At 34.3% G+C, this 19,396-nt stretch overlaps 1 protein-coding gene and 1 pseudogene across 1 annotated transcript; both read left to right on the top strand.

Moving 5' to 3' along the window:
• LOC18588465 lies at nt 612-1,650 on the top strand (annotated as a pseudogene).
• LOC18588463 (zinc finger CCCH domain-containing protein 20) lies at nt 14,846-16,696 on the top strand. Its single transcript, XM_018128182.1, has one exon. It carries the CDS (start codon nt 15,003-15,005, stop codon nt 16,125-16,127), a length of 1,125 nt encoding a protein of 374 aa, XP_017983671.1. The 5' UTR covers nt 14,846-15,002; the 3' UTR covers nt 16,128-16,696.

Here is a 19,396-nt window from a genome sequence, read left to right as displayed (position 1 = left end):
AATGCCAACACCGCCGCCACTGCCACCGTAGTTGAAAACGAGAATATTGAGAAGGGGGAGCTGCAAGAAGTGAGAGAAATGCAGCTTGATGGTGGCTTTGTTCTTCCGGAGAGCAATGCCTTGGGCCATAGCTTCAGGTTTAACGCTCAGTTTCAATTTGATAGCTAGTACATTTTCCGTTTATACAATCTCCGGATGACTTACGGAGAAATGTGTGTCTCAATGGTTCCTAGGGACTATGAGAAGGAAAGCTTGAGAAGAGAGATCGTCCTGGAAATTTACAAAAAGAATCACATCAAATCAAACCTATGAATTTGTGAAGCCTTCTTCTCTGGCTATATTTAGTTCTTTTTTTTTTTTGGATAATTTCTTTGGTTATATAGTAACAACATTTTATTCGCTATTAATGCACCGAATGTGATTCATTTTGTCCTGCATTACATATTTAGCAACAGCTAATTCAATAGTTGTTATCTACTCAGTAATTACGAGCCCTTTTTTTCTTTTTTTGTACAAGTGCAGGACGAATTGCTGATGGTTAATATGATAAATAATGTCACAGGCTGAGAAGGGGAAAGAGGAGTACGAGAAACTTGACAAGGCAGTGATGAGCATCTGGGAATGCTCATCTGAACTCTGGGCTTGATAATGTTACTATGTCATGGGGCCATGATGAATATATGTATCTGGTGAGTGACTCATCTGACCTTATGTCAGCTCTAACTTCTTTTCTTTTTCTTTTATCCTATCAAGTTCTTCTATTTCCTTTCTAGTGAAATGATATTGAAACTTTTAATAAATTGACAGGTTGCCAAGGGTAACAACACCACTCTCCCACCAGCTGGTCTCTTTATTATCAGGGTCCATTCCATCTATGGTGAGTCCTGCAATTCAAAGATTTCCCATTAGAGAACAAGGATTGGGGCAAACTTTTAGTTGCTGGGATGATTTTATTGAAAATTTTTGGTAATTTGATTTGGACAGCCCTACACCGATCTGGATCTTATACTTACCTGATGAATGATGAGGACAAGGAGATGATGAGTGGCTCAAAGTGTTCAAGTATGATCTACTCTTTCCATTTTGTGCACAAAAGAAATGACAGCATGAACTTATAACGAAAGCTAATTAACCGAGAAATTCATTTGATTGACAACATAAATAGGTTGGATCATCCTTTAACTTGACTGCCTTACATGCAGCAAATATGACCTGTATAGCAAAAGCAAGGTCAGGGTAAACGTGGAGGAAATGAAGCCATACTATCTCTCCCTCATCCAGAAGGTACATTAGTAGCACCCTACTCTATGCAGCCACACAGCTGACTTCAAATGTTATTAATTTTAATTAGAAACTATTTGTAGTATTCCGAATGCTTAGCTGATCTTTTATTTCTTCATTTCCTTGCAGTACTTCCCTAAGAAACTCAAGTGGTGAAAGAAAAGGCGAAGGAAATAAAGCTCTGTAGCAATTCCAGTATCTGTGCATAGAGTGGTTTTTCATGCCACCGTTTGCATCTTTACATCGTCTAGTTTAATGAAAGTATGAGCTCTTGTTTGTTCTTGTTGTAAGTGAGGAATAACATGTAATCCTTATCCAGGCATAGCCTGATCGAGTTATGTAACCCTCGCTTTGTTACTTTTATGAATAGACTTTAAGTCCTTAATTGAGTAGTTAATCAATTGTCGTAATATATGCTATCGAAAAACTGAATCTGACTATTAAGCTCGTGGCTGCAAATGATCAAGTAGTCAATAACAGCATGCTAAAACCAGTGAATATCTGACGATGGCTGAAGAAACTGATCGCGAACCACTATGACATTGGGATTTGGGGCTTAAGCCAGTCTTCTTTATCCCTTTTGGGTTAGAGATGAGCCCGCCTAAGCGTGGGCCCTTGTGGTTAGGAGAGAAAAGCCATTTTCCAAGGGCCCAATTCGGGTTCAAAATGATCTGATCTCGGCCTAGTCAATTTGTTGCCAGGAGTATTCATACCCACTTTAGAATTGCTTCTTGACGCTTTCCAATAACATGGCCCAGTATAATTTTGTTCATAGGTTATAAACAGGTTTAGAAGCTATTACACCAAGAAACCATGGAGCTTGGCAGTCCGCATTGTCCAACCTAGTAGCTTTTGGTGGAATCAATACTCTCCTTAACATTATCAAAAGCAAAAAGCTTATATTTGTTTTCTAGGCATTGGTTCAACAGAAGGCAATCATTCCCTTGAGCTTTAAAGTAAGAGTTTCTACCTTGTTCTACCTACTTTGCTGCCTCAATCTTTAGAGAGAAGGCAACTTTAAAGATTCAGACAGTGCAAGCAAGGCATTATAGTTCACATGCATTTGTTTAGTACTCAAGTTATATGGAGCCACCATTATATGCACTTGCACATAGATATTTCTTGCAAAAACAACCTTATCTGTCTCCTTTCTGATTGCTTTCACAACTTGTGGGTGGCCTTTTGGGCCCGTCCTGCAGTATCTTGAGGAAACAACCATTTGATCCCAGTTTAGGTGGGTAGATTTAACCCCACTTTCTGGTTTTAATAGAATATGTAGCTTCATTTGCACTCTATATTTTATCCTCTTTTCTCCACTTGAATAAGTTAAGTTCTATTGTTTTCATCTTTTTCTTGGGGCGGACAGGGAGAATTTAATACTACGAGAAACCCCATGCCTGGTTGCCTATTTATATTTGGTCCTTGAACTATTCTGATTCCAAGCACTGGCAAATCACCAAAAAGGAAAACAATGAAACTTGCCAAGTAAGGTAAGAATCTTAATAAACGAACTTTAAGTAGGTCAGCAGTATATGCTACGGAGTGCCCTGCCATCAAGTCTGCTCTCCTTGGAGCTTTGTTACCTTTACGTCCCAGACCATGGAAACTCTCTCAAGTTTCAAGTCACAATCCGGGGGAATCCGGGGGGAGTTCGCTAGCCGAGGAAAGGACGAGACAAATTTGTAAAGACGAAAAATAATTCCTCCAAGAAAGATCCAAATCCTTATCACAAATTTAATTTTGTCAGTTCTACTCGAGCTGTCTCCCTCTGCCACATCTCCCTGTAAATTAAGTATATATACTATCTAACCCATCAAAATTCAAGCAGCTACTTTCAAGAACTTGATAATGTTGAAACTAGTGATTTACTTGTCATAATTTATCGATCAGCTCATGCCATTCAACACTTAAACTCAACTAAGAAATTGTAAAATGAAGCGATCAAAACGTCCCTGTCTTTTATCTTGACAGAAAGTCAAGCAAACCAAACCTGTATAATCCTGACTACCATGAAAGAGCATTAACCGTGAACCCTACAGTGTTGACTATGACATCCAACGGTGGCAGATTCTCTCCAAATCAAACTCACCAAATTGTCTAATCTTTTCATGGGGGGACCTGCAGTCATGATTTTGGAGCATAGCGTTGAGAACCCATATCTGGACTCAGTCAACAGCTTCTCATTGCAATAATTTCTTTCAAGCTTACGGGATTGTCTTTCTAAAGCTAAAAACCACAGTTTATGATGCACCATCTTCCATAGGGGACAAATCCCGGAAGTAATGACTACCCTTTCTTGAAAGAAAGTTTTATATATATATAAAATCTAATGCTATTAAATTTATTGTAAAGTCATTCATATCACATATTATATGCTTGGTATAAATGGTTTCCATAGATAACAACTGATTTTCTTTATTAAACTGGGTGCTTTTGTCCTAATCATTACCTAAAGGGACAAGGAGAACCAACAAAACTTGGGTCGAATCTCAGGTCCTGCCTCCCAAGAGATTCTATGCCCCGTAACTCTTGAAAAAAAAAATCCTTTGCCTGTTTTTGGAAAAGACAATTCGAATCCAATAATCAAGAAAAATATATACGAATTTACGATTAAATTAAATACTTGAAAAAAAATAATTTTTCTGTTCTGTATTTCTCTTTTCTCATATTTTTCTTTCTTAGATAATTAAAAATATTTTAATAATAAAAATAACTACCATTTAATTTAAAATGAAAAGAAATAAAATATGCACTATATATCACAGATAGATTGTGTTTAATATTCAATCTGTAAATTTTTTTGTTACTTCTAAATCGTATTTGGATATATAATAATATTCATCTTAAAAAATAGTAAAATTCAGATCTAAAATACTTTTTAATTGTTTTAAAAAATGTATTAGTATAAATTTCACTTGATTGCAAATTAGTCCCGATAGAATTGTGCTTTTCTCTGAGCACGGGCGCTAGAAGCCGATGGGTTGCATCTTTTTATACTTTTGGTGTCGCATCCAGACTTGTGCTAGGATAATGGATAAGTGTCACATCTTGTAACTTTCATGTAGACTTTGATTTTAAAGTATTATTATCATAGTATTTCCCACATTTGTACTATAAATAATATATTCTTGCATAAATTATGCTTTATTTGAATTTTTTATAGAAAAGAATGGAATTCATGATTTATTAAGTCCTGTTGTATTATATCTGCTTGCAAAATTCCACCAAGTGTATGATTATTTCCTCTCCTTGCACTCAAAACGTTTCTTGCAAACTTTGATATTACATGCCAACCACTTATGCAGTAGTCTATCTGCATGTGAATTGTGAGGCATGATGCTCGCTTCAAAGTCTTTCAGCATGGAACCGATGGGCAGTCTTCTTGCTTTCTGTCATGTTTCATTACTAATAAGTCAGATGAGATGGTCATTTTGTTCTGGTGAATGGTGATGTCGAATCACCACCATAATCTTGTGTTCAACCTCTACAGCTACAATTAACAAAAGAAAAAAAGCCAAAGACGTGACAAAATTTCATGAATCATGTGCAAAAAGTACTTGAGGATCATCATGAGCCACAAACAGGGTTGTTAAAACGTTTCTCATGGAAATAATCAAATCAGTAATTTGCTTCTTTTTTTTCGCAGTTAAATTCCAATAAACTAAGTCTATCAAAAGTAAATTTAAATTTTATCATATCAAAACATTTTAATTATTAATGCTTGAGATTTCATTTGAGGAGTTTCAAGTTTACATTTTAAGATAAGAAAAGTAGAGTTTATATGGTAAAAAATACTTGATATAATATTTTGAAAAAATTTTTGTATTGTTCGAAAAAATCTTTAATAAATATTTAATTTTTATTATATTTAATTAAATTTTTTTATTTTTATTTTAGACTAAAGAGGTATTAATATGACTAACGGTGTTAGTTAAATTATTATTTATCATTTTGTATATATATGATATTAACATAATATTTATGTGAAAAGTGAAAAAATTGTATGATCATTTCATCATGTCATATCATCTATTAATTTATTATATAATATAAAAATAATAATTTAATTAATAATATCAATTATAAAAATTATTTAATTTAAAATAAAATATAAAAAATTGATTAAAAATAATAAAAAATTTTAGAATTTAATGAATAATTAAAATTTTTTAAATATTTTATCAAAATAGTTATTTATTCGTGTAATTCAAAAATTATATGCAATTTTAAGGGAAAAAAAAAATAATAATAATAATAATAAAGTTGAGCTATCTCAATCAAGGTGATGTAAGGTCACATCGCGGCTGCCATCTTGGACTTGTGCATATATAATGGCATGGGTTGTGGGACTGGGAACATCATTTTCTTGTTGATGGTTATCCACAACAGTCAATCATGGACTAATTTGTGCTCAAAATCGAGAGTTCGTTTTGGGCAAATGACCCAAAGGGGAAATGAGAATCCGCCCTCTGCCATCCCTCATCAAGAAGCACTTCGGACGACGACACTTCTCAAATCAAATCATCACTATCCCATGCCCATGCCTTCCCCCAAAGACAAACCGACTCATCTGATTTCAAACTAAATTAATTACACCATGCTTATTGCCAACTTTATGAAAGTTATAGCCAATTAGAGAAGGTAGCAAGTGGAAGTGTATTTCTGATAGTAGTAGTAGTAGTCGTAGTCGTAATAGGCAAAGGGAATGCTTCTAAGCAATGTAGTTAAAGGTACCTAGATAATTAAGATAGGGAAAGGCTCAGGAAACTAGTTTAGAGTAACCAATAGAAATAATAATGAAAAAAAAAGATTTCAAGAAAGAGAAAGTGAAAGTAAATTTTATAGGATAAAGGTGCCATTGATATAACTAATTAATGGGATATACTAACAGGATAAATAAGATTATTAATTGATATAAATAGCACTCATTATTTCAAAAAAAATTAAGAGAAAAAGGGATTATTTAAGTAATATAATCATATAGGTACAAATTTATCAAATCAACTTTTTACAATATCTTAAAATCTGAAACTAATTCAATAATCGACATTTCAATGATTTCGAAGTTATTTTAACGTATAGTACTCAAAGATATAACTAACTATAAGAAAAATTTGAAGGTAAATTAGTATATATATATATATATATATATATATATTTAATTTTTTTTTGAAGAAATNTATATATATATATATATATATATATATATAATTTTTTTTTTGAAGAAATTTGCATATAGTACTCGAAGCATGCATCTATACAAATTATATAAATTGAATTCTATCATGATCAAACACAATTAGGTATCAATGGGTCCCATGAATTTGATTTTTTTTTTATATATATTATGTATTATGTCATCTAAACTTGAGGAGAAGTAGGTTAGACCCCTAAACTTTTATAAATAAAAATCAAATTTCTCGGTGATCATCTTTTGATCAAAATCAGTTCGCTGCCCACAAAATTTCGTCTAGAATTGCTCGAAACTTTCTCATCCTCTTTCAACCTAAAAACCATAATTGCCAAACATTGGAGCTACGGATACCTTTGTTGGTATATTGTTGGTTAATCCTAATGTGGTGCCCCAAGGCAAAAGTTGGAAATGAAATTGATAGGATATATATATATATATATATATTGATTTTTTCCTATTGTGATCTTTCACATCAATCAGCTTTCCTTCTTCATTGCTGACATTGGGTATAACCATGTTTTATGATAATGCAATTGGAAAAATATCTTCCCAAGCCACACACTTGGGCTATGACCTATCTTAATTTCAAGATGGAAACCTTTTGGTAACTAAGGAAAGTCCTCCCTATCTAATCACTCAAAACAATATAATTTTGTTTTGAGGAAGGATTTCAACTTTTAGACCTTAATTTCTAAAAAATAAACGAGTAACACACGCACGTGACAAAATGTCGATGTTTGAATTATATAGTCGGAAAATGTTAGAGAGTTAGGGTATGCATGTATCGGAATTATGTAATCTGAATGTTTGGGTAACATACGCACATGGGTAATCCTCATCATGTATACATGATTTATAAGGCAACTTACGTCAGAGACAAGATGTGGCTTGTAGCATTTTATCTTCAGTCACATCAAATCACCAGTATCCTACTCCCTCCGAATTTAATTCCTCTGATGTGGAAAGCAAGTATCTGTTTCTATACTATTCATTTTTGTATCCATGAATGCTGATCAACTGTGGAATGTTGATTTAACGTAATGGTGAGGAGAGCTTGTTTTCGCCAAGTATATAAAGTAATGGGAACCACTTGAAACATCTGTACCAACCCATACTTGCAAATCCACAAGTTTACAATAATTTAATGGATCACCAAAGGAAAAAGAAACAAGTGCCATTCCTCTTGAAATTACCTCTCCTCTTTTCTTTTAAACAAATATAGTATCTGATTAAATTTATTAAGTTATTATTTATAAAGACACCTTTTCTGTTCTTTCAGGAGACAAAGTGCCCTTTAGCAGGTTGAGAGTTTCAAATTGGTGTCAATATCTACATGATGTAATGTTCTCCTTTATGGACTTTTTAAATACCAAACTGATTATTTTTCTGTAAAAAAAGAAAGGTCATGACTTAAATTAAAAAACTTTCATGTGATAAAGGTACATTTGACTCAATAATAAAATATATATATTTGATTTAATAATAAGTGTATATGTTATGTTATTAAAATAATTGAATTTAAATTCTTTTTAAAATTAAATTAAGAAAAACATGGTCATTGAATTCCAAAAATATTAATAATTACCTTCTTTTGAGATCAACCGTGGAAGAAAGATATATATATATATATATATATATATATATATATATATATATATAATATGAAATGTAGCAGTTGGATTATAAATCAAATATAAATTGTATAAAAAAATATAAAATAGTTAGCCGTGAGTGAATTTTTTCTCGCATGCGTGTATACGTATGCGCATAATAGTGACCCTTTTGATGCTGTCACCTTTCACCCTCAACAATTTTTTTGCTCACTCACGTTTCACCATTGAATCGATCTATCCAAAAATATTAGATTAAGGTAAAATTTACTATTATACTAACTTTATTGAATTTTGTCATTATATTTTTAATTTTGATTATTTTAAAATAAAAAGAACAGAATTGAAATACTTCCCAAAATAATTTGTTAAAGCTAATGATAAATTTTGTAATTGCACTTTCAATTTAGTTGATTTTTTCAAAAAAAATTATAACGGAGTTGAAATATTTAAAAATATTCTATTAATGTAAATGAAAAATTTTCATCAGTTTAATTATTTTATATTAAAAATTCAACAAAACTAAAAATATACTAACAAAATTCAACAAAATTAAAAGTATAATAGCAAAATTCAACATCAACTCTTACCGTAAAAACAGATTTTACTTTAATCTGTAAAATATCAAAGAACGCTAGTTTAATGGTACATTATTACATTCTCCCCAAGCTTTCACTTTCAACTAAACACCCCACGAGATCTTGTAAATCCTTGAAACGTTGACAACCCCTTGGTGCTTCGTCCGTTGAGCGAAAATGCCATATATTTTTCTGGTGGTGGTGATTTTCATCAGCTTCAATCCTCAATCTTGATAGGAGGGTTTTGACCGAAGAGGGCCATCTGAATTTGCTCCTTGACTCGTGGCACCAAATGGGTTGCTTTGATAATAGTGTCGTTTTTCTTTTTGCTTCCCATTGCTTTCATTTTCAGTCGTTTTTAAATGAACTCCACGCCTTTGGACTTGAGGCCAGTTCTGAAAAAGTCTTTCCTGAATTATTACATCACTTCTCCACTACGTCTAAAGTCTCTTTGAATCCCTTGAAAGATCATTTTGAGTCGGTTTAATTAATTAGGGGATTATATTTTCACTTACGGAAAAGGGCAAAAAGGCTTCGATTTCCCCCCACAAATATATTAAGTTTTGGGCCATTGAAATTGTACTAGATTGAACGAGAATTTATAGTTATTTTAAGGAAAAAGTAAGTATTCAAGGTACTTAATTAACCCAAATGGAAAAAAGTTTAAATTAAACTATGATATAAAGTATCAAAAGATTTAGAAATTAACCTATAAAGTCACTAGCAAACTACATGCATCACGTCTTTTAAGTAAAATAGAAGATTACTATATAGGTGTCATATTTAATATTTTCTATTATTGGTTACCATTGGATACCTTTCGAATCCATTATTTCACTATATAATTCTTTTGTGTACAGTGCCAAGGATTAAGCTGATCACTTAATCGATATAATTATATTTTATAATTAATTTCCTTTCATTCCTCATGTTGAAAAATTAATTGATCTTGTTTCACCCTTGTGCAATTGATTTGCTTCGAGTGGAAAAGGATCAAAGAGATAATAATTAAGTAAATGGCTTGTGTTTCTAGGAGGCGGAAAGAGGAAAGGTATAAAAGATTTGCTTCCAAGTATATAACACAAAGGTCTCAAGTGTATAATATAATTGTTTTTTGTTATTATATAGGTTTCTTTGTCCAAATCAAGTCATTGTGTCATGAAAAATTTATTGAGATTAATAAATATATATTTTTTAAAATAGCAATATAAAACAGAAAGAATCCAAAAGAAATGAACGTAGATCAAAGATTATACTGGTTAACTCAGTAAAGCGTTTGAAAAAGAACTTCCATTAACGTAAAGGTGAAAAGTTTTAAGCCGGGAGAGTTAAGATTAGATGAAATAAGGCAGTGATACAAAGAAAGAGAATGAAAAAGTTAATGTATATCAGATTGATGGATCAAAAGTGTATACCGAGCGTAGAGGCAGGCAAGTAAAACGATGTGATTTGATTGCATTTAAGTGGAGAAAACTAAACACTTTCATTGTCAAAAAAAAAAAAGATTTTTATTATGAGAAATGACCAAGTCTATACGCCACCGAAAAGATCACGAGAAAATCCAATATTGGATATAATTTAAGAATCCAAGACACGAACGATGCATGTATTTTGTTGTGTAATAGTTACATGTAATAATTTCTCTCTTGCAAAAATTAATTGTATATATATATCTCTATTTTCTTGAAAATAAAAATTGAATACAATGTTTCCATTCATTTATGAAAAGTGCTGCTCCTCCGCATTGCAGATTCATGCACTCTCTCATTGGTTTAAAAGAAATAACTCTCTTGAATCACGTGAGAGTTTGTGCATGTCTGCACCTTGCATCATGGAAAGCAATAGCTTTTGACCTAGTAACAATTTGCAATTAACAACCAATCAATAATAAGATATATTTAGTTTTATTTTAAAAAAAAACTATTTAGTGCAAAGTTAAGATAGATTGGTGTTAGAAATTTAATAAACAACCGTCGTTTATGTAATTTAATGTTTTTGATTTCGAGTCTCTGGCATGAGAAGATCAAATCATGAATAAGTTTGTTAATTATAAGAGTAAAACATGGAAAACAGGTCAACGTTATCCTAAAATAAAAGAATTTTTGTAACTGTTTAATTAACACAATTAATTAATACAAAGTTAATTGGAATCATTTTAGGATTTAGAAACTAAAAAACAAACACTTAGCTGCTAAGTATAGTATATATATTTCTTATATGCAATTATAGTATTTCTCTTTCTTATTTGTTTTCACTTTGTGATTTTGGCTATATATGAATTAAAATTAAAACTCAATCTATATTCTATAATCTGAGCTTAGTTAAAGGTGAATAACTTGAACAAATACGTACGAACCAGGCCAACATCCAATTTTCATCGACATTGCATTAGTAGAACCCAAAAAAAACTAAAATTAAACTAAATTAAATAAAAAAAGCAAGCGTCAAAATCACACGAATCTCGATGCACAAGGGCGGGGGATGAAGGGAGACACGAAGATGGTGCCACGAGTCGTTTCCCATGTCTCGTGGCGTTCGCAAAGTGCAACCGTCGTGTCCCTTTTGTTTCCTCCAGAATAAAAGAACCAGGCCACGCGTACGGTCAAACTCACCACCATCCCCCCCCCCCCCCACCCCCAAAAAAAAACGAAACAAAAGTAGGCATGTTGGGATCGTCCGTACACATAAAATTGGTATGGTTTTCACATTTGAGAGAGAGAGAGAGAGAGAGAGGGGGGGTGTGGGTGGCAGGGCAGAGGGGATTTTTCTCGTACGCCGAGCGCCCGTTTGCGTTTTGTCGGGACGCGAGAGGTTTCACCACGACGTGCCACGTGTGGCTCCGTTTTGGCTTTCCTTTTTGGCTCCGATTCTGGTTTAGCTAACTTCACGTGACGGTCGTTGACTGGGTTGCAGATTGACGATTTTGTCCTTCCGAGGATGGTGCTGTTAATTTGTTAGTAGTACTTGAGTAAGTTCCTCTTCCATCCCTTCTAATCAATTTTGGGTTCGAAAGTTTCATACCCGAGAATGGGAAAACATTATTGAACGTAACTATCATTACAGTTATATGGTCCCTATCTTACATGATCCCATTTATTTCGGGGAGGATACATGGATGCATCTTGAACTAAAATGTATTTTTCTAAAAAAAGTAGTATGAGTCCTTATCGTTCCCTTATATATATTCATTTCATAAATAATAAATTAAAATATATAAAAAAACCTATAAAAGGAGTATTTTATCTTGCACATACATATAATTACATAGCATAAAATAAACTTCGTACATATTTTTTTAAAAAAATTTAGCGAAAAGAAGTTATGTGTTTAAAATAATTATTTTATTAAAATGTAAAGTAATTTTTATGAAATTAAACATTATAAATATTTGAGAAAGAAAAAATTTGAGATCAAGGATTTATGAACCTCACCTAATTTTTCCCGTGAAATAAATGGCTGTAATTAACCGTCCGGACAAAGGGGCTTACATGTAAACTAAGCCAAGTGATTCTCATTAAATTGCCAATATGTGAGCGCGTTACGCGAGGGGAATGAAACTGTTCTGGAATACGCTAGAAACAGTCGACAAAAAACCGTGGCAGGACTCATTTCCCGAGGTTAGTAGGGGAACGTAGCATTTTGAGTCATTCGAGTGGGGAATTAAATAATTTGGTAGGAAAAATAAAAGGGGCGTCAAGTACTTTAGGTGGTAAAATTCATTTCGTGGTCAGTGGGGAAAATATGGAGATTAGGAGGATTCCAGAAAAGTGCCAGGTGTTTGGATAGAAAAGTATGGCATGGGATTTCTTTTCTTCCGGATTTTCAGAACATTTTTATGTTTATTTTTTTCTAAAATTTTAATTTATGGGTCCTTGCTAAAGTCGGCAGAGCTTTTGATGCTCTGTCCTTGAATGTTGAATCCCCTGCTTTAGCACATGGCTACACCTTCAATTCAAGCCCCATCTAACCTCCACCTGAACACTTAAATTATATACTCTCCATCCTCTAATAATTCCAGTGATCTACATACATTAAAAATTATTCTTAAATAGATTAACTAGTTGCCATTTATTAATTTAATTATTTGACACATGATGATTTGATTTGAGTTGAATTCAAGTTGATGAGAAATTTCAGATTAATTTTGAGCTTTTTGAATTTATGTTTTTTAAAGACTTTAATGACCTTTCTCTAATGATATTAACAATTTTGACCAAATCAGTAGTTATTGCCGAGTTGTAGTTTTCTTATTGCTCATACATACATATTTCACTTCTATTACAAACAATAGTGCAATGGAAATATATGCTTGTTTGATTTTAGAGAGCTAGCTAGCATGAAGAGACAGACTATAATTTTCTTATCAAAGGTTTGAGGGTGGAGAATAAATGGAGGCTTGAAGGCCGAGGTTGAGCAGTTTTAGTTTTCTCCCTGTCTAGACGTTTCAAGAAGCAATTCCAATCTCCTTCTGTATTCAAAAGGCTTCAATACAAAAATGTTTGGGTCAGTATCAGAAAGTTGAGTGAAAATGCACATGGGGGAATAATCTCTTCCGTATACAGCGGAAAATCCGAAGAGATATTGGGAGTCAAATGCGAGAGCCAACGAAGGTCAAGTTATTCCCTCTATCAAGACTTTTTGGATGTCCGACGTACTGAAAGGGAAACCTACCTGCCCTTCTGTTGGAAGCCCTTCCTTTCAAGGAACCGTAGGTGACTTAAACAAATTGCCCTAACAAAGGGAGAAAAAAAAGGGTTTTGTTAGTAAAGGCACTAAAGCTCCTATCTTCGTTATTCCAAAAATTGCAAAAAGAGCAAAGCAAAAGAATCGGCTGTTCTGTCTTTTAGAAGCTAGGGTTTCGCCAATAAGTCAAGAGTTCATCGAATTGACTAACTTTCACTATAATTTTTTGCGTTTGCACGTGAAATTAAAAGTAAAATATACATATTTGGAAAGTCTGAGTTTTAATCATTTTCAAAAACTTATTTATTAAATGTTAATTACTCATAAAAAAATGACTATTCAATTTGAAATGGACAAAGATAATAACTGAAATTACCTTAAATAAATTGACATGCTTGACAAAATTTTTCATTTAACTCATCAAAATCAACTTAAATAACAAAAATAATGAAATCATAAAATTAAGTCATAACAAACAAGCATTGGGAATGAAAATCACCGTAAGCTTCTTAATATATGATCTACGTAATATTAACAAGACGATACAATTTTGGGTGTGGCTTCATTATTCGATTCAACAAGACCAAGTTCAGATAGCGAGTAAATTAATGAAGAATGAAGGATTGGAAAAATGGTGATGAGGTAAACCAAGTGAAGGCTAAAAAGACAAGGTTAGCTGTTGAGAGTGATGACAAAGAATGGATGTAACATATTGTGCTTGTAACAATCATTTGCTTCAGCTTCAATTGGGGCAATTCAAATGTTACTTTCTAGCATTTCCATTTTGGCTGTTCTTTTTCTAGATGGGAGACGGGGAAAATTTCATGAAATAGCCAAAAAAGGACAAGGGAAAATACAATGAGCAAATCAAAACTGTTTCCGACCAAATGAAATTACGTGGAACAAATTCTCAATAAGGTAAAACATCAGTGTAAATGAGTTTACCATATTATTATTTTTGGGTTAATACTTAATAAGCGGTTTTGAGACTTTGAATTTGTTTAATTTGTATTAACATTTTGAGATTAATTGTTTAGTTTTATAAAGAATTCAGAGTTGATATTTATCCTTCTTTTTCTTTTGCTGTCAGAGAAGTAGATGGAGATTTATCAGTATGTTTATTTGTACAACAGTACTATTACTTTTCTTCTTTTCTTAAGTAGGAAAAAAAAAAGATTTTTTTTCATCTTTATCCTGCGGATCTCAAGCTCCACCGCCTTTGGAACACTAGGGCCCTAGCTGGATTAATTATATTCCCAGGCATCGATCACCTCACAGACCTGTCACCGCACTATTTCCAAGCTTTCTCATCGTTAAGCCACGTTGCACTAGAAATTCCATTTTGTCTTACAAAATTCCGTTTCTTCCAACACGTGGAGACGCCTCACGAGCACTTTCGAATCTGTTTATGCAACAGGCCGGTAACAACACCTCCACCCCAACCCATATTTTTTACCGCAGTTGAAAGCGGAAACATACAAAATATAGCTCCTAGATTTTTAACCAACTACGGTTACTACAAACCTAACCACGGTTAAATCCCCCCTACTACCACGACCAGCTTCTGCTTATAAGCAACCAAACCTTGCCGGTGTTTCTGTATACAAATCTCAAAAAACCTCAAACACTACCAAACCAAGGGGAAAAAAAAGAAAAATGATGCTTGGGGAAACTCATCGTCCCAATCCAACGGTTCTTGTTCCGCCGTGGCCTAACCTCGAGGATGATCAAACACCCGAGGTTTACTCTCCTCTCAAGTACAATGTAGCCGACAACCACTTAAACAGTAGCGGCACCCCGTTTTACCTCCAGGAAGCGTTAGCAGCGCTACAACGTTACTTGCCATCGAATGAACCGGATGTCGAGTCGGATTCTGAGCTTTCGGGTTTGGACAACCCCGATTCTCCGGTGGACGCTTACTCTTGTGATCATTTCAGGATGTTTGAGTTCAAAGTTCGGAGATGCGCACGTGGACGGTCACATGACTGGACTGAGTGTCCGTACGCTCATCCTGGTGAAAAAGCTCGTCGGAGGGATCCGAGAAAATATCATTATTCTGGTACGGCTTGCCCTGATTTCAGGAAAGGAAACTGTCGAAAAGGTGACTCTTGCGAGTTCGCTCATGGGGTTTTCGAGTGCTGGCTCCACCCGGCTCGTTACCGGACCCAGCCATGCAAAGATGGACCGAATTGTAGGCGTCGGGTTTGTTTCTTTGCTCATACAGCGGACCAGCTTAGGGTTGTGAACTCTGCTGATTCTTATGATGTTTCACCTTCTTGTGCTAAAACTCTGACTTTTTGGTCTTCTCCTGGTTCCGGTTCTCCTCCGGTGAGTCCGCGGGCTGAGTCTTCACCGCCTGTTTCTCCTATGGCTCAGTCGCTGAGTCGTTCTCTGGGTTCCGCCTCTATAAATGAGATGGTCGCTTCCTTGAGGAACTTGCAGCTGGGAAAGGTTAAGTCTTTACCTTCCTCTTGGCCCACTCAAGTGGGCTGTTGTTCACCTTCCGGGTTTGGGTCTCCGAGAGGGGCAGTGATCCGACCCGGTTTCTGTAGTCTGCCTAGTACTCCCACTCGGAACTTGACCCGTCCTGGGATTGGGTACTTGGATTTCTGGGATAACGGGTGTGAAGAGGAACCTGTGATGGAAAGAGTTGAGTCTGGAAGGGATTTACGCGCAAAGATGTTCGAGAAATTGAGTAAAGAGAATTCATTAGGTAGGGTTAACCCGGGTCAATGTTCTGGAGGTCCGGATGTGGATTGGGTTTCTGACCTGGTGAAGTGAGAAAAGAAAGGTGGATGTGAGCTAGCTCGCTCAAGTGAATCTTTTTCATTAATTTCCGATTTATTTGAATCTATTTTGGGGGGTTTTGATTTTGGGTTATCTTCTCACTGTGAATAGTATCTGGAAACAGAGAAGAAATCTGAAAAATCTGGAATATATTTCGGGTAACTGTGCTGCGCCAACCTGCAGATTCTGTGTAAATATCAAATATTATTTCCTACAAGTGATGGAGGTGGAGGTGGGGGTGGTGACAGGTGAAGACTAGAATCTCCTTTTTGGGGAATTGTCTATGAACTTCCGAAGATCAGAACTCACAAAAAAAAAAAAAGAGGCTTAAGTTTTTGTATAGGTAGCAGACAATGGATTATTCCCTTTCTCTATTTGAATGGTTGATTTTCTGCTTATTAAGTATTAATTATGATTACCCAAGTTGCTGATCTTTATTTACCAGTAGTAATGTTACTATAATTATCATTGTAAAATTTCAGAGCTACCTATGCTCTTGTGGTCCTGCAACAGATGAATGCAGTGTATATTTTGTTCAAGATCGATCTGAGAATGACAGACTATATCTGTGAATGATGCTACGAACATAGACTTTGTCATGTGAGTACTGGTAAAAAAAACCTGTTTTTAAGCTACTTTTCTTCTCAAAACTCCCATGAGTGATGATGTTTGGAGTAGACTGGAAATTAACCAAGTCAAGACACTAAAAAAGTCATTCCGGCAGCAATTTCTGAGTGGAATGGAGAATGAGATGGAGATTTTCTGAAATGGCTTTCTTCAGTGGCTTTGGGGAAGAAACCAAGCATGGCAATATTTTACGTTACTATGGTCCAAGGGTTTGAAGAGAAAACTCTTTTCCCGTTCCAATCAAGGTGGGACATGGACAGAGTGTGCTATTAAGTGTAGAAAGAAACATTTCTGAAAAGAGGAACCAGCCAGACTCGCCCTCGACTTTGCTTCTTCTTTTATTTTTAACCCTTCCAACACGCAACATCATGAATCTCTATTCAGCTTTGGCAGGATGAATGATGGTACGTCCATTTTCGGGGAAGTGATGTAGTCTCAGCCGTTGGATCGTTAACTCTTCGACTTTGGATGATTTTGGACGTGCAAAACTAGACCAAATCATGGTTGATGTAGGCCTCCATTTGATGGGGCTTGAAATAATAATGACAATGATGAAAGCTTGATTTAGACTTTGAGGATTTTACCCCTGGAATTTCCTTTCTTTAAAACTATTAACCGAATGGGCTTTGGGTTGGTCCTGTTTACCGCTCATATAATAATGTTTCTCCCCCTCTTACTCGTAGGTTGAGATATTTGATTGTTTTGTTTTTATTAATTGTATGGTTGAAATCAGCTCTCTACTTTTCGTTTTTGTCAACCAACAATATGCTTTTCTCTAAAATAGTCAAGAGTCGGTATCAGCAAGTGCTATTTAATTGCTCTGCCATCAACAAAAATGGTCAACTAAATTAATTGCAAAAGCCATTTCAAGATAAGATTTGATATGTATATTATATATATATATATCTATATATATGTATGTCCTGTGAAAGCTAAATGCATATTGGGGCATGAGTCTTACAACGTTTTAATTCGTATACGAAGACAGAGATACGCGAGAGTTACCCCACAGCTGGCTGCGCCAAAGGCAAGGAGGCGAGAAGAAGAAAAAAGCAAGAAGATAGCGGAATTTTACAGGGAAGTTGTAGGAACATATTTGCAGCTGTCAATCCGCCGAATTTTCGTGTACAAAGAAACAAATAGTGATGTTACATTAGCTTATAGCTGAAGTATTTAGACTCCAAACATAAACTAACTTTTCATCAGTTGACCAGGTTAAATTATATTTGTTCTATCTTCATTCTTCTCTTTGCAATAGCAAGAAAAGAACTGATATACAAGTTATTGTTAAAAGCTTTTATGTACAAAAATTTTAGTAATTACTTGCATGGAGTTGCAGTTTACAAAGATGAAAATTCGTTATAACAGTTTACTATTGAAAGATTTGTATTAGAAAAATATAAGTATCCAAGACGTATAAATAAGGCAGGAACTGCTCAAAAATTCTAGTCCTTGGAGACTCGACAGTTGGCATCTAGCAGTTCATACATTTTTGTGCTGCCTCTGCATGGCTGCCGCGTGCATTCAGCCCTCTACCATATAATATGTAATATGCATCAATTTTGTACCATGTTTTGCCCTAAAATAAAATAATTGATTCCTTTTCGATTGGCAACATGACTTTAAAATAAAAAAAAATTAAAACAACCAGCGTCGCAGTCGAAACTAATTTTGGACGAAGGGTTTTTTTTTTTTTGTCCTTTTTACAAATTTATTCACCCAACAAAGCACATAATCAATTTTACTTAGATCAGAATATTCGATTTGTTTATATTTTTTATTTTTTAACAAATAATAAATAATACCAAGCGAATGAAATTTTAAAATATTCCAATTGCATCTTAATTTCCCATTGTTTCTTTTACTATTCTAACTATACATAGTTTTGAAGTTGGCGACTTTATTGAGTCGATGGCGATCACTTTTTGTCGTGATATCAATCCACTGAATCGAGAAAAACATATGGATCTCAGTAAAGAAGAGAGGATCGATGTGGCTTTATTATTGACTGTGAACTCTAGGGCTAAGCTAGTCCGCAGCCCCGATTCTTAGACTGATGATGTCCCTTCAACCGACGACCCGCTTACAGTGAGTAGTTAACTTAAAGAACACACATGTGCTATGTCTATTATGTATCTAGCCCTAGCTAAAAACGAATCACAAAGTTTCAATAATTTTGTTTGCTCTCAATTCTCCAAACATAATACTAGTACTACTTAATTATCCATATTGTCTTTTCATCTCAATATTGCATATAATCTAATAATTCATGAGTTTTCATAAAAAAAAACAACTTTTTTTTTCCTACGGAAGAGTAAGATATTTTGCTGATTGCGTATTATATGTTTTCTTTTATCATTTTTTTTAATTAAATTAATTTTAAATATTTGTCGAATATATTTATAGTATAAGAAAGTGTAATCTAGGACATGTGAGGATGATGACTTTTGCCGGGTGTTGCCTAAAGTCCTCGGATATCTTCTTACAATGTCAATGTGAGATCTTAATCATGGTCGATGTTGATCAAAATCTGCGAATTGAAAAAGAAAAAGGAAAGAATGGGCCCATATTGATTGATATAAACCATTAAATATTAAGGGAAAAGAAAAAGAGAGGAAAAAGACAAGATGGAGTGG

Source organism: Theobroma cacao, chromosome 9 (genome assembly GCF_000208745.1).
Source record: "Theobroma cacao cultivar B97-61/B2 chromosome 9, Criollo_cocoa_genome_V2, whole genome shotgun sequence".
In the NCBI taxonomy this organism is placed as follows: domain Eukaryota; kingdom Viridiplantae; phylum Streptophyta; class Magnoliopsida; order Malvales; family Malvaceae; genus Theobroma; species Theobroma cacao.
The sequence above is the reverse complement of the archived record's forward strand: the minus strand, read 5'-3'. Positions and strand labels throughout refer to the sequence as shown.

Excerpts from the sequence above, each read along its gene's own strand:
- LOC18588463 (XM_018128182.1), top strand. The coding sequence starts at position 15,003 with ATGATGCTTGGGGAAACTCATCGTCCCAATCCAACGGTTCTTGTTCCG.